The following is a 16,418-nucleotide window of genomic DNA, read 5'->3' on the forward strand; positions in this document are numbered from 1 at the left end:
ACATAACACGCAGCTAGTCATCCTGTAGTCTGAGCGTGAGTTTACTGTCAGAGAATTAATTGCACAGTTCACTCTGGTTCCAGCTGTTCGGTCGACAGTCAATATGTCAACCACTATTGGTTGACAGGAAAAGGTTCAATTGCACTAGTATGACAAAAAGTTGACACATGCAATAGGCTCACATACTTTACAGTGCCCTGGACTATAAATGGGAATGGTAAAGTGTGCAGAGCGAAACAAGCCACATAAGGGTATGCGTTACACAAATTGGGGCATACTTGCCGACTTTTTAGCTGCCAGCTCTGGTAGGCAGGGGGGCGGGGCCACATCCGGGAGTGAAAAGAGGCGGTTTGGGGGCGTGGCCACACAGATGCTGCCCTTATTGGGGGACCATATTGACAGATATCGCCATAGACATCCAAATCTTTCAGTCTTTTCATGTGCCAACAATTTCAATGTCAAATGTTTGCTTGTGGCAACCTTTTGCTTGTGTAGACCCAGTGTCGACAATAGGCAAATTCCTTCTGAAATGGACAAAACCATGTGCATTGCAGGGGGGCAGATGTAACATGTGCAAAGAGAATTAGATTTGGGTGAGTTATTTTGTTTCTGTGCAGGGAAAATACTGGCTGCTTTATTTCTACACTGCCTTATAGATCTCACTTTGAAGAAAAACCCCACTTAAATCTAATTCTATATGCACATGTTACATCTGCCCCACCTGCAGTGCACATGGTTTTGTCCATTTGAGACTTTGCAAATTGGAATTTGCCTCTAACAGTGAACCAGAATAAGGCCCATTGTGAGTGATAAATCTAATCATAAGAAAAATGGAAGGAAATATGTGGTACGTTACTCTTGGGGGTAAATTTACTAAGGTCGGCCGTAAATGGCTGATACTGGTGCGAACGTGTACAAACAGGATCGGCCGTGAACGGGTCGGCAATACAAACTGAGAAAACAGCATATCTACAAAGCTGCTGCATTCTCATGATTTGGATTTACTGATGTTGTAGCCATTCATACGACCCGGCAGTATCACATGGATTAGTCAGATCTGTGCGATGCTGCCCTGTTTAAAAGATAGGATAAATAAATAATTAAAAAACCTGGTATGCAGTCCCCTCGCCCGGCAATTACCAGCTCTAGGCTCATTGAGCCGGTCCTGGTTCAGAAATATAGGAGAAAAAAAAGCTGGGGTCTCCCTGTATTTCCTTATCCAGCACTAGGGTGACCAACTCATCCCTTTAATTCAGGACACATATTAATTACACAGGTTCTGTGGCTGGCTTTCACCTGGTTTTAACCTGCCACACCTCAAGACTCCATTTCTGGAGTTTTAACCTGCCACACCTCAAGACTCCATTACTGTTTTTAAACTGCCACAGAAACTGTGTAATTAATATGTGTCCTGGATTAAAGGGATGAGTTGGTCACCCTATCCAGCACTATGCTCATGGCTTGGTCCTGGTTCCCAAAATATGGGGGACAAAATTACTAGGGGTCTCCTGTATTTGTATTTTGACTTTGGTGGGTAAGTATTACCAAAATGGGAGCACTGTACCCATTATAGATATGGCACTGACAAATCCCCAGTGGGCCCCACCACTAAAGTCAGATTCCAGCCCATGCACTCACATTATATTTTGTTACCCTATTATAGGTCAGTTATGTGATACAACAGGAATATGGATGACCATGACTGCTTGTTTTGTTGCTATAGAAGCTCCTGCCAATGAAAATTTACACTGGATAATGTTTTGATGTGAAAATAGCAATTAAATAAAATCTAGAATATTGTAAACTAAACCATACTTGCCTACTTTAATTTCCATCTCTCCTGGAGAAGCCAGAAGAGGCAACATGTCAGGGGGGATGGGGACAAAGCTGACTAGAGATGGTTCGTTCGCGAACAAACCGGATCTTTTGAACGGATCCCATCCAAGAACGAGTGAGCTGCTGATCCCAAAAAGGTGATCCGTTTCAGTTTCGTTTTCCATTACAATGCATTTTCTTGGTCTCAGTGCTGCCACCTGTGGCAGCTGAGATGTACTACCTCTGCAGACTGGGTACAGTGCTTTGACTACAAGTGATAGAAAGATTAGCTGCTGCTGCCAGGGATGGCCATCAGTGCAGACGTCATCGATGGTTGCCAGCGATGGCGATTCTGCACCCAGCCATCGATCAGTGTTTTTACTCGGTCATGTATATTCCCCAATTCATTTTTAAAGCGAGTTGAGGAGTTGTCTAAAAGAGCCGCATCTTTTCACTGAGAGATCCGGCGACTCTCAGCTCAGCGTAATGATCCGTTTTGCCCATCTCTAATATGACTTGGCCCCACCCCTATCTCAGAAAACTCAGTGATTTGCGGGCCACGGAGAGGGGGCGGGCTTAAATTATGCAAAACCAGCAAGCAGCAGACTTGCCCACTTTCAAAGGAGGCGGACCCGATTTTCCCATTCCGGGAGGGTAGACAAGCCTGAACTAAACATGTGGGAGATGTTCTCACTCCCACAAGTTAGACTTGACACAATTTTATGGGGCTGACATAACTATTTATGGCACAACTAAAGACCTATACACACTAGGTGATTTTGAGCTAAAAGTAGCTCAGTTTTGGTGTTTTGAGCTACTTTTAACACAAAATCTGCTAATGTCTATGGCTGGGGGATGAGTACTGATATGCAATCCCACATCACCGGCCATCAGGCTGTTTTACCAGCCAACCGAACCACTTTCTGTGGAGTGATTCACAGCCCATGAAAATCGCTGGGCCGGGTAATCACTCAGTGTATATGCCAGAGAGGGAAGTATGGGGCTATGTAAAAAACTGGACCCGGACAAGACCCCGAACCGGACATCAAAATCTGCATTCTGAAGCTTGTTCGGGGGAATGCCTGTGATAGCTTTCACCAGAGACATGGGGAAGGGGTCCGGAACGTTCCAGTTTTTGCTACATGCCTGGGATGCAGAGTTTGATGTCAGGTCCGGATCCGTTTTTTACCCATACCCGGGAAGTATGGGTGTAAGCAGGGCTATTTTTCTGCAGGCTCCAGCAGGAACTGTGGCCCTTATTCTAGTTCACTCTGTCTGACAAAATATTTCTTAGATGGACAAAACCATGTGCACTGCAGGTGAGGCAGGTGTAAAACCCAAACCCAAATCTAATTATCTCTGCACAAGTAACACCTGCCTCACCTGCAGTGCACATGGTTTTGTCCATCTAAGAAATATTTTGTCAGAAAGAGTGAACTAGAATAAGGGCCACAGTTCCTGCTGGAGCCTGAAGAAAAATAGCCCTGGGTGTAAGTATGTAAGTGTGGCTAAGTATGGGTGCGGGATGTTCGGTGTGAGCGACACACTATGCATCCATTATGAGTTCTCCAGTTACATGGAAATGTTTTTATTCTTTCATTCGATTTTGCGTTTTCATTGGTTGCCTCCATAACAGGCTTATTTCCTGCAGCCATCGGATGGGTCATTTATTCTGTCCTTTCAGCTGATGACACCTGGAAATAATAAACAGAGCACAGCTCTCATTGCTCATATACAAAATGTCAGCTCCTACTACCCATGCTCTAGCAACAAGTCTCTCTGCGTTGGTTACACGGCATTGTCAGGCAAGAAACAGTCCTACTTATGCAGCCAGTTGGCAGCAGTGAGTTGGTAGCAGCCTGTGTGCCCATGCAGCGTCCCTCCCCCTTGTGGCACTGCACTATCATCATGCAATTGGAGTGTGATACATATTACACACACGGGATATGACGTCATGTAGCCCTCAGCTGCCCCTGTGCCATACACATTACACTGACTGAGAATGGAGCAGCCTCCTCAGTGACACCGCACTGTGGTAGAATCCCTGAGGCAGCTGAGATGTTCTATTGCTGTGGGAGATGAGACCCACTAGGTGTGACAGTGACAGGAGGCTCTGCAGTCGCCGCCCAACTCTGGAGCAAACCAACACGCACTCGCACGCAGGGGGAGTACACCCAGGCGCGCATCTGATTTGCCGGCGCTGCTCCGGGTGACGCGTCCCCTTCCACCTCAGCTGTCTGGGGTGTACGGCGCCCTCTTAGTAACGGCCGCGTTGGACGTGCGGTCACGTGGTGAGGGGGAGGAGCCGCCGCTGAGGGGCTCGGTGCTGTACAGACTCCAGCATTACAGCGGCAGCAACACACGACTGCTCGGCCTGAGCTTTTATTCACTGTGAGGGCTCCGGAGATGCCGGCGAGGATGCGACAAGAGGCCCGGGAAAGATGACGAAGCGGCTACCTCTGATATGCTGCTACCTCCTGATCTCCTTCTTCTGGTGAGATGTGGTGACAGCGTGTCCGTGCGCTGTATGTACTGAGAGGGTGCTTATACGTCCTATATACATACTGACAGGTTTCCTATACATCAGCTATGCACACTGACGGGGTGGCTATCCATCAGCTATGCACACTGACGGGGTGGCTATCCATCAGCTATGCACACTGACGGGGTGGCTATCCATCAGCTATGCACACTGACGGGGTGGCTATCCATCAGCTATGCACACTGACGGGGTGGCTATCCATCAGCTATGCACACTGACGGGGTGGCTATCCATCAGCTATGCACACTGACGGGGTGGCTATACATGACATATATACAACGACAGGGCGACTATCCATCATATATACAACGACAGGGCGACTATCCATCATATATACAACGACAGGGCGACTATCCATCATATATAAACACTGACAAGGTGACTATACATAACATATACAGTAAGTGCTGTATGTACTGATAGGATGACTATGCATCATATATACAGGGCGCGTGTACATCATGTTTACATAATATATACACCACATACGTTTTGTGCTTTATGTACTGACATGGTGAGATAGAGAGAGATATATATCTCTCTCAGCTCCTTGATGAAAAGTGCCCATGCCTTCACTTTGGAGTGTCTCAATGATGGTCAGATATATTGTCCATGCCGTGTGCGGCACTTGGGTCTTATAAAAAAACACGTAGCCTCCTTGCGAAGACCCAAGTGCCGCACACCGCATGGACAATATATCTATAGATATATATATATTTTGCAATTATGCTGTGCAGCCATATGCGGTATGTGCCCGTCCAAACGGAAAGCTCCTCTGGTATAGATATTGATAAAAGGGATGTCACTCCAGGACTTTTTTACTGTCTGCCTATGGTGTTTCGGGCTGTAGCCCATCTTCAGGACAAACGCCATTGATGGCAGTAGTAGAAATGGTCGTTGATTCATTATGGCAGCATAATACGTAATGGATGACCATCATTGCTTTAAAGTATTGATCGTCATCCATTTTCTTTAACTGGCCTGTGCGTCAATCAGAACTGGGGGGCTGGGGTTTGATGAGTGATGGCGGGGGGGGGGAGGGGAGGAGAGGAAGAACTATCTGGTCTTGGTAAAAACTATTCAACATCAGCCATAAACTATCAATGATTATGAATTGTCGATGACTATCCCTACATCACATATACAGTAGACACTGACTATACAGCACATCGTATATACATTGTGTGCTGTATGTATGTAGGGTGACTAAACATCCTATATATTTTGTTTTGCGTGTACTAACAGTGATTGCGAAAACCTAAAAAAATGTGAGTCCCTGGGATCCCTCACTTACAAAAATTGGGGTCCTACCTGACCTTTTCTGGGTCCCAACAGAATAAAGCCCCCCCCCCCCAGTTATGCCCAATAGGCCACACACTGTTATGCCCTTTATGCATTATGCCACACACTGTTATGCCCATTATGCCACACACTGTTATGCCCATTACGCATTATGCCACACACTGTTATGCCCATTACGCATTATGCCACACACTGTTATGCTCATTACGCATTATGCCACACACTGTTATGCCACAAAATTATGCCCATTACGCATTATGCCACACCATTATACCCATTCCAAAACATGCCACACACCATAATGCCCAGTACATATTGTGCCACACACCATAATGCCCCAGTACTCTTATATACATTCTGTAATATATATTGCACCATCTCTGAAAGGGGGCACCCAGCCTTCCCTTGGGACCCTTAGTGCTGCATATACTACAGCAGACAGGTGTGCAGACTCACTTATCCAGTATGTCCAACAGGTTACTCCATGCTCTTCACTCACTTGGAGGCAGTGGTGCAAGTAGAAAAAAGGCTCAGGTTTAATGTGGCAGCGAAAAATGGGCGTGGTCAGGGGTGTGGTCATATGACACAAGGGGGAGTGGCTACATGACAAAACTTTATGCCCCCCGAAGTGCCTGGTATGCCCTCAGTGCCACACATATGCCCCCAGTGCCATATATGCCCCCACAGTGCCACACGTATGCAACCCCACAGTGCTAGTTATGCCCCCAGTGCCAGAAGCCAGCAGCAGCACAAGTAACTCACCCTTCTGGTGTCCAGGTCTCCTCCTCCGCCGCTCCTGCTGCTTCTTCCAGGCTCAGAGGAGCGCATCACGCGTCTCTCCTTTCCCAGCTTCACTGTGTTCGGGCCGCTAGCCAATCATACCTCGCAGGCTGGCTCCTGATTGGCTGCCGGCCCGCAAGCTATGATTGGCTGAGAGCCCAGTCACAGTGACACAGGGAGGGGAAGGAGAGATGCGCGATGCGCTCCCCTCGGCTGCAGTGGCGGGGCGGCGGAGACCCACTGCTCAGAACCTGCCTGTCACATTGCTGCAGCTGATCTCCGGCACCAGGCGGCCAATCCGGATGAAGCGCATCCTGGGGGACCCGCCCCTTTTATAAAAGTAAGTCCCTGGTCTTTGATTTGGGTAAAATACGCGCTGTAGCGCGTATTTGCGAACCCTGCTAACAAGGTTCATGTACAGTATATCAGACATGGCCAACCTGGGGCTTTCCAGCTGTTGTGAAACTACACATCCAAGTATGTCTTTACACAGTTTTAGCTTTCCCTAATAACAAAACTGTGGAAAGGCATGCTGGGACTTGTAGTTACATAACAGCATGATAGTCACAGGTTGGCCAGGCCTGCTATATATCATATATACATCATGTGCTGTTTGTTCTGACAGTATGCCTAAACATCTCATATACATTGTGTGCTGTATGTACTGACACTGTGCCTATACATTATATATACATACTGACAGGGTGCCTATACATCATGTATACATTGTGTGCATACATTATATTCATCATGTGCTGTAGGTACTGACCGTGCATATACAGTATATATCGTGTGCTATGCAGTAGGTACTTAGTGTGCCTGCATTCCTCACTTACATAATGTTTGCTGTATGTAGGCCTACCTATGTATATTGAGTGCTGTATGTATGACATGATGCCTTGTTTAATGTGTACATCCTTTTTATATTGTGTTTTTTTTTACCATTCACTTGTGGTGTTCGTTTACTGTGATAAATATAGTCAGTGTCCTAAAGCTGAGACGCCATATCAGAGTGCCTATGTGTGTACTATATAAATAATATTTATATATAGTGTGTGTACGTGCGTGCACACACCTAGACATATCTCACACTACTATATATAGAGTGTTTTTATACTAAAGCTGGGTAGATCATATAGACATGTGCCTGACAAGCAAACTGGTGAGGCTGGATGACAGGTGTTCATCACTCTGTTATCATTGTACAAAGTGCTTGCACTACTCAGGCAAAACTCTTCCTCTGGAGGAACAATTGCATTGTTACATGTATTTTATATTTTATTTAGGTACTCTTTACCTAGCACGGCGCCCATCGCGACCATCGCATGCACTAAAAAACGGGTGCGATGCGATGGCCGCGATTTCCCATAGGGACCAATGTTAAAAATCAGATTGGTCGCGATTTTAGTGTTAAAAGTCAGATTGGTCGCGATTTTTACATAGGAAACAATGTTAAATGGGCCACAGAGCCCTAATAGTCCCCCTGAAGTGTTAAATGGCCCCCACAATTTTTAACGCCACCCCACGATCAACGTGAACCCGAAGCGTGGCGAGCGCAGCGAGCCCGCGAGGGGCGGCGGTACGCGTCCTCCGACCTTTTCATACCCCCACTATCCACGTCGGCGTGGAGTTGAGAATAGAATAGTGTGGCGAGCGCAGCGAGCCACCGAGCCCGAAGCGTGGCGAGCGCACGCGGATACCTTCACAGGTAAACGCGTCCCCTCGCGGGCTTCACAGGTGTCCGCGTCGCCACGGACACCTGTGAAGCCCGCGAGGGGACGCGTATAACTGTGAAGGTATCCGCGTGCGCTCGCCACGCTTCGGGCTCGCTGCGCTCGCCACACTATTCTCAACTCGCTGCGCTCGCCACGCTTCGGGCTCGGTGGCTCGCTGCGCTCGCCACACTATTCTATTCTCAACTCCACGCCGACGTGGATAGTGGGGGTATGAAAAGGTCGGAGGACGCGTACCGCCGCCCCTCGCGGGCTCGCTGCGCTCGCCACGCTTCGGGTTCACGTTGATCGTGGGGTGGCGTTAAAAATTGTGGGGGCCATTTAACACTTCAGGGGGACTATTAGGGCTCTGTGGCCCATTTAACATTGTTTCCTATGTCAAAATCGCGGGCATTGAGCCAATTAACGCTAAAATCGCGACCAATCTGACTTTTAACATTGATCCCTATGGGAAAATCGCGGGCATCGCGTCGCACCCGTTTTTGATTTACCCGCGATGCCCGCGATTTTTTACCCCCGACGCCCGCGATTGTAATCGCGGGCGCCGTGCTAGGTAAAGAGTACCTTTATTTATTTTGCTTTGCTACGATAGAAATGGTGTGTACACACAGTGAGATATGCCATGCGATCCCCTATACCATTGCATCGCTCGGCATGCATGCAATGGCATACAATTTTGACTATATAGTGCAGATCTGCACTATATAGACAAGGCAGCCAAGACTTCCTGCTGTGCGATACGGGAGCGCACATCGGGATCGAAACCCTTGCGATCTGCGTGCGATACTGATGCGATTTTGACTATATAGTATTATATACACACCATAACTCTTTTGAAAGTGCTTTGAAAATACCTAACTATCTGTTGGTTGTGAAGTCTGCAGACCGATGAAACACTTAAAATCTATAATTATTACAAAAGCCTATAATAAATGTAACAAACTAAACTGCTCTTGTGGGGCAGGGCTTCCAGTAAACTGTTACACAGAATTCAATGGATAGTTTAGAAATTCCCTAGTTTTGGGGACAAACCTTTTTCTTTATTCTGAAGTAAATCCCTGCAAATGTTCGTCTTGCAGTTATATTTGCTGTATTGTCATATATTTGTCACGTGCAGCTGTAAAATGTGGGATTTTAATGGGTCAGTGTAGAAGAATAATGTATCTGTACTAAACACTACTTTTTTGTGATGGCAAATCCTGCCTGGTCATCAGTGAGTCTGTATTCTGTGGCTGGCACTAGCTTGTGGGAGACAGAAGTTTTGTGTGTTTGCAGCAGTAAAGCTATTTAGGCTAAAACGTAGGTTGGTGGTATGCGTTTCATTTCAGTGTAATAACTAATTAGAGCAAAATGTTTTGGTAATGTCTTGGCTGCTTTACTTACACAAATCTCATTTTCAATTCAAACATTTAATTTCTTTTTATGTAATTTTTTTTATGAGTGAACAGCAGCAGTATTTTCTTTCTTTAATCTTCTAACATACATATGTGTCCACATACATCCTTTTTTTTTTTTTTCTCAACAACAACAATATGTAAAACACGGCTTAGCTGTTTTTCCAAATGTAGCAAGTAGATGGATTCTAAAAAAATGTTTGCAGCAGTAGAATTTGCATGACTTTTGCAGAGTCCAAGGTGTGCCATACATGGCACAATAAATCCAAGATGTGTGGACACATCTGTACATGTAGAATGCAATATGTTATGTCACATGCTGAGTGGTCTGATGCTGTGATTAGCATAAGCCTGTTGGATGGAGAGAATCTTGAGTGTTTTTTTTTTTTTTTTTTATTGTGCATGATCCAGATCCATGTACAGGTGATGTGGAGTCTATTGCAATATATGCCTATGAAAACATGCACCAATGTCCAATTCCGCATAGCCCTAGTTGCACGAATTTGGCGTATGGTGTAAATCTATTTGGTTTACTGTGTAGGAGGAGCACATGGACCCAATTTCCATCCAACTCTACATTTAATTAAGAAGTCGTTTTCTGATACAGAACTGTGTAATTCTAGTCTTGCGCGTTTCTTCTCCTGAGAGTATTATGACATTTCTCTGCAACAGACTTTTACACCTTTCAGATTTGCTACAGTTTTCATGCCTGCTACGTGTGCATTCATTGGCCACAACTCAGATCCTATGCTAAGCCCTAAAGGATGGTGTGATGGTATTGGTTAGCATTACTGCCTCACAGCACTGAGGTCATCTGTTCGATTCCCACTGTGGCTCTAACTGTGTTGAGATAAGCATTTCCTCCCTGTGCTTTGTATGGGGTTCCTCCCAAAATCCAGAAAGATAAGTTATTTGTTTCCCAACCCCCAAAAAGAAATTAACCCTAGTGTGTAGGAGGTATGAAATCATAACAGAGTAATACCCCGTCTGGTGGGGAGGTTCGGACTGGCATATCGCCCATATTACGTGCTGCACATCAAACCTACCCATTTTGCTAGAAACACCATTGTGTTAATGAACATCTTGGTTCCTTCTTTGTCAACATTGCTTCAGTGTGTATCCAGCTTTAAAGTGAGTGTATATACACATAGGCAGATTACAATGGACATTATCAGCCATCAAATTATGTTTCTTTGTTATAGCTCCTTTTATTGTACTATTCTATCTATCAATTGCACTAATCTATCAATGGGAAGAATGATAAAATGGGTGCTCTATTTCACAGGGGGTGAGAGTGGTAGTAGTGCTGCTTTTCTGCGCCGTCTACCGTGATTTCTATTCAGCAAAGGCATACAGAGGAGTTCTCCCATTTTTATTAGGGGTTTGTGTCACAATATACTGGTTAGTGTGTGTACACCTTGTTCCTTCTAGGAACTAAATGGGGCAGGGCGCTGCTGCACGGGGGCCGCATAAGAGGGGTGGACCGATGTCACTAAAGGGAGCGTTCCCGGGCCGCGGCGTCACTAAAGGGGGGGGGGGGGCTGGCTGGCCCCGATGAAGTCCCTGAGCTGCCGGGGAAGCACCGGGCATCACCATCTATGGCAGCACTGGCAGCAGGCTCTTTTAGCCGGTGGCGCTGCTAGAGTGTCAGAGCACATTTTGCCCTTTAAAAATCAAGGCAAGGCGCAGTGCCCTGCTAAAACAGCCTAGCAGGAACACTAGTATAGAGAATTTACACTTTTAGCTGCGTGTGGAACTTGGCGCAGTACTTATTGTTATCCCCATCGCTAGTCACTGCAGCTGTAAGCCAGGGATATGGCACAATGATGATGCTGTGATGATGTCACTGCTCTGTGCACTGTACTACAGAAAACAGTACAGAACTGCTCCATCTTCCACATGTTGGAAGCCTGATATTTGTGGTAGACCCCATTTGATAGTGTGTCCTCTCTTAATTGAGGCATTATCAAGCCGGCCATTACTGACCGGAATGTTTGCAGCTACCAGTGGTGTGGTATGGCTGGAATTAGGAGATTGAAAGATGATCCAGCCACTGTAGAAATGTCAAGATAGGCAGCTGCTGACCTCCCATTTGTCATCCTATGATGTCAGCAAAAGCATTCTCATTATTATGAGTAAGGCAGTACCTGTGTATGCATGTATGTAGAAGTAGCTGAAGCTGTCAGCACCTGCGAGAGCTACTTCCCTGACACCATTACATGTTGGGGTAAGATTTCTATTGAAGATTGAATGTTGCCCATAGCAGGTGGAAGGTGCTAAATAAATAAGAAGTAAGTCTGGTTACAATGGGCAATATGCCATCTTCAAAAGAACTCCCATCTTAAGGTGCGTACACACGGGCATTTATCACTGGCAATATGGTCACTGTGCGACCATATTGCCAGAGATTGGAGTGTGCATCGGTGCGTGCTCCCGTTTTTAGCCCCCTTATGCTCCTGCGACCAGCTGGTTCCCTTTAATCAATGACCATCTCTAGTCGCTGATAAAAAGGAGACACTGAGCAATATAACGCCCCGTGTGTACACCGCTTTAGTATATTTACCCCGTCATCTCTACAGTGTCGGCTAAGTACCCACATACTGTGTGAACTGTGCCGATATTATGCCCATTTTTATAATTATTACTTGTTAAGTTCTTTGAGAAATGTTTGGCAATAGCGTGTCTTTTCTCACTTTATCTCTGAACCTGTTAAACTGGAATTTCTTGAAATATGTAAATCTGGATTTAATATAATCATTTAAGTATGAAAGGATCTTTAGGTTTCCTGTTTGTGCACCTGATAACCATAAAAGGGGAAGAAATGTATGCTTTATAAGTGCTAGAACAACAGACGCAATGGAAGAAAATACGTTTGATTGCCATATATTACATGTATATGTGTTCTTTTTCATATAACTTATTAACTAGTGATAACATAGCATAGAGTAAATGAAAGGTTTATGTGCCTGATACAGTATACTCCAGTGGTTCCTAAACTTTCATGAACACCGGTATCCGTATTTTTTTTCCACAGCCCCTAGGCCAAAAGTTTATTGAGAGATTCAGACAAAACGATTAAATTAATTAACTTGTGCATTGCGGTCATCAGCTGTGTATTGGACAGGTTCTGTTTATTAATGGAGGAATACAATTTCCAATAATTTTTTTTTATTTGTTTTGCAAATCGAACAGTCTGGTTTTAAATTAATTGTCATTTTTTTATCATTTTTAGTTTTTATAAAAAAAATGGTCTACACTGAATGATGAACTAAACCATGCTGTACTTTTCCTGCAGCTGAGTTTTTCTATTCGTTGGCATGCCTGTAAATGGGAGGTGTAGAAATGAAATAGATAGATATAGCTCTATCTCTGACACCTTCAGAGCAAGTATTTTGGTACTTGTGTATTATCATGCTACGCTATGTTTTCTGTGTAGGCTAAGCTACGTTGTCAGCGTAGCCCAACGGCTGCCTAGTGTAGTGACTCCGCGGCAGCCCTGCGTAGTGGCCCTGTGCATCTCATGCAGAATAAAGGAGGCATTTGCCAATTCTCCATGTTTCATACTGGCAAATGCCTCCATTTGAAACCCCCACTATACACCAGCCCGCAGCGTGGCGAGCGGACGAGTTACGTGTCCTCCTGAGCTTTTCATACCCCACTATCCACGCCGGCGTGGAGTTGATATTATAAAGTGTGGTGAGCGCAGCGGATTACTTCACATGTATTCCGCGTCCCCTCGTGGGGCTGTTTTAAAATATTCCCTGTGATTTCTATAAATTCATGTAGAATTGCAGCCTCAGCTTGCACACATGCAATTCTCTTCCTGTTTCTTAAAATGAAACTATTTTTAGAAGTAAGCTGAACTGGAATAATTTGTGATTACACAATTTCTAAATGTCCGTGCAATAATGTGAAAAGTCCCCAATTTATAGCAGGCAGTGGTGTGTATGAATCCTGAAGCTTCACAGTTCTACACAACAGAAAATTATCTGTTTATGCTCCAGCTTAGTCAGCAACAGTTTCTAGGAAAACCTATCTGGATGGCAATCTATGCTGAAAGTTTATACAGAGAGCCTCTTAAGGCCCATACACTCGGCGACTTTGAGCTGAAAGTCGCTGAAAACAGGTTTGAACGTCGTTCAGCTCAAAGTGGCCCAGTGTGTATGGCCTGGCAGTGAGCGCTGCTGCGCGCTCCTGCAAAATCGCCTGGAAAGCCGCTCACCTGAAGGTTATACCAGTAGATGAGCGGCGTTGAGGGCGGCTTTGCTTTGCTCTGCACTATGCAATGCTGTCCTCCCCCCCCCCTCCCCCTTCCCTCCGGTGGCGCCGGCCAGGAAAGCCGCTCAGTGTGTATGCACTGAGCGGCTTTCCCCGCAGAGATGATTGACATCATCGCTGGGCATAGTGGCCCAGTGTGTATGGACCTTTACAGTGTTTGTGGTAAAACCATCTGGAAGGTGTAGTTTTAAATATCAATACCATGTAGCTGCAAGAAGGCCTGCAAATGCAAATCAGTGATCGCCTCTAATTGAAGTGCATCTGTAAAATTGTGATGGGGCATTGTCCTCTCATCGCTGTGCAAAAATAAGGTTTGCCATTAGATATTACTGTATGGAAAAAGCTTCTTTGAAAAACTTATTTTTTGGTTTGATTTGTTCTAGTGCAGATCTGTACATAAAATTGTAAATGAGGCCCAGATTACTCATAAATATATATTGCTGTATAATTTAGGATTAAAGAGAAACGCTGCTTTGTCAGGACTGGTAAATAAAGAAATCTTTTGTCCATCCATGCATTATGTTACTATTGGAATTGTGACTGCCTTTTTTATGTCTATTTTTTTCTTTTTATTGAACATTTAAATGCAGTTCCTGATAATGTAAATATCTGACTGGGAGATCAGAACTTTTTATCACCCATGTGTAACATAGACCTAGAGCAATAGCACTGGATTGTAGCTGATTTTTTTTTTTTTCCATACAAGATTAGCATGCAGACAGTTTTTAAATACTTCTATATGTCACTGTTGCACGATCTGAAATGTAGAAGTACAGAAACTGCACTCTGAATAAAAAGACAACCCATGAGGTAAGAGTGACCATATCCCCATGTGTACGGGGCGACTGTCACCGGTCAAGGCGGCTTCCCCCGGCGATCAGCTATTTCCCCCAGCAGTGTCGTCTTTTCATCAGAGACTCTGGTCGCTGATGAAAACGGGACACTGAGCAATATATTGCTCAATGTGTGCGGAGCTTTAGAGTTGGGTGTGGTGTGTGCAAACTAAATGTAAATTGCTAAAGGATAAGTAAAACGAATAGTAATAAATGAATAATACTCTCCTTTATATGTAGATCTGTTTTTCCTCCAAATTTCAGTAGTTGTCAGTAAGGTCACAATGGGTATATGGAAATTAAGCACCGTGATAAACATGCAATGGGTGAATTTGTTTAGAGTTTTAACCTTCTAGACAACACTTTGATATGCGATGAAGTGTTGTCTAGAAGGTTGAAACTCTAAACAAATTCACCCATTGCATGTTAATCACTGTGCTTAATTTCCATATACCCAGGGCTATTTTTGTGCAGGCTCTAGCAGGAACTGTGGCCCTTATTCTAGCTCACTCTTTCTGACAAAATATTTCTTAGATGGACAAAACCATGTGCACTGCAGGTAAGGCAGAAGTAAAACCCCACCCAAATCTAATTATCTCTGCACAAGTAACACCTGCCTCACCTGCAGTGCTCATGGTTTTGTCCATCTAAGAAATATTTTGGCAGAAAGAGTGAGCTAGAATAAGGGCCTCAGTTCCTGCTGGAGCCTGCACAAAAATAGCCCTGCATATACCCATTGTGACCTTACCGACAACTGCTGAAATTTGGAGGAAAAACAGATCTACATATAAAGGAGAGTATTATCCGTTTATTACTATTCGTTTCACATATCCTTTAGTGTCCAAAAAAGCGCCTAATATTTGAGTATTAACCAGGGTTGCCGCCATTAGAAAGCTCCTCTCCGGGAGAAATCCGGAGAGGAGACTTTCAGCAGGAGTTCGGGGGCGGGGCTTAAATGTGACATTATTAAGGTAAGTGCCTCAATTTGATGATCTCCGTGAAGGGGGCTGGGCTAAACGACGCGATGATGACACTTTGGCCCCGTCCCCTCTCTGGAGATCGTCAGAAAAGGTAATTGAAATGCCGCGGCTGTGGTGGGGGAAGCCGCAACGGGGGTGGTTTGGGGGGGGGGGGGGGAAAGCGACCCTGGTATTAACCCCTATTGTATTAACCCCTATTTACATTGTCTATTCAAAGGAGACCTAGGGTAGTTCTCCATATACCCAGATTGGCAGATCCCCCAAGTGTAGCGCCAAGTTATCCTTCAAACCCCACAGTATTCTAAATGTAAATTGTATTGTAAAAATAAAGCATCTGCACAGAAACAAAATATATCCCCCCCCCCCCCCCCCCAAATCTAATGAGGCAATTCCATGGTTATATCGAAGTGATCTGACTACATCACTTAGAAATGAAGCCTTGTTTGCTCCATGTGCATATACTCATCAACGTCGATGCATTGCCATCGCCTGACTACATTTATACTGCATGTAGTATAAATCTGGTAAAATCGGCAGTGTTCTCATGGTGAGAAAACTGGTCCGCACAGATCAGTCAGCACACATCATTGGTACATCGCATGTGTGCCAGCGATATATGCTGTTATCTGTGCTAAACAACATCGTCTTCAGTTGCCCCGTGTATATGCTGCATATCTCTCACATGTTAGAAACCTGCAGTGCACATGTTTTTGCTCATTTTAAAACGATTTCTAATTTGTGATCAACTCTGAATCAGGCCA

General features: G+C 44.9%; 1 protein-coding gene and 1 long non-coding RNA gene across 4 annotated transcripts in view; one reads left to right on the forward strand and one right to left on the reverse strand.

Annotated features, from left to right (window-relative positions):
* Positions 1–3,372: 3,372 nt before the first annotated feature.
* Positions 3,373–4,064, reverse strand: LOC146026393 (uncharacterized). Its single transcript, XR_014454442.1, has 2 exons — positions 3,813–4,064; positions 3,373–3,509 (listed from the first exon to the last, which is right to left on the reverse strand). It is a non-coding gene; the product is annotated as an uncharacterized LOC146026393 (long non-coding RNA).
* The window catches only part of SUCO (SUN domain containing ossification factor), a 100,258-nt gene continuing 87,688 nt past the window's right edge, over positions 3,849–16,418 (forward strand). For all 3 annotated transcript variants that reach the window (XM_083157031.1, XM_083157032.1, XM_083157033.1), the window contains exon 1: positions 3,849–4,309. In XM_083157031.1, the coding sequence (XP_083013157.1) occupies positions 4,257–4,309 (53 nt within the window). In that variant the 5' untranslated portion in view covers positions 3,849–4,256. The remainder of the gene's footprint in view (positions 4,310–16,418) is intronic.

This window comes from Crinia signifera, chromosome 8 (assembly GCF_055691185.1).
Source record: "Crinia signifera chromosome 8, ASM5569118v1, whole genome shotgun sequence".
NCBI lineage: Eukaryota > Metazoa > Chordata > Amphibia > Anura > Myobatrachidae > Crinia > Crinia signifera.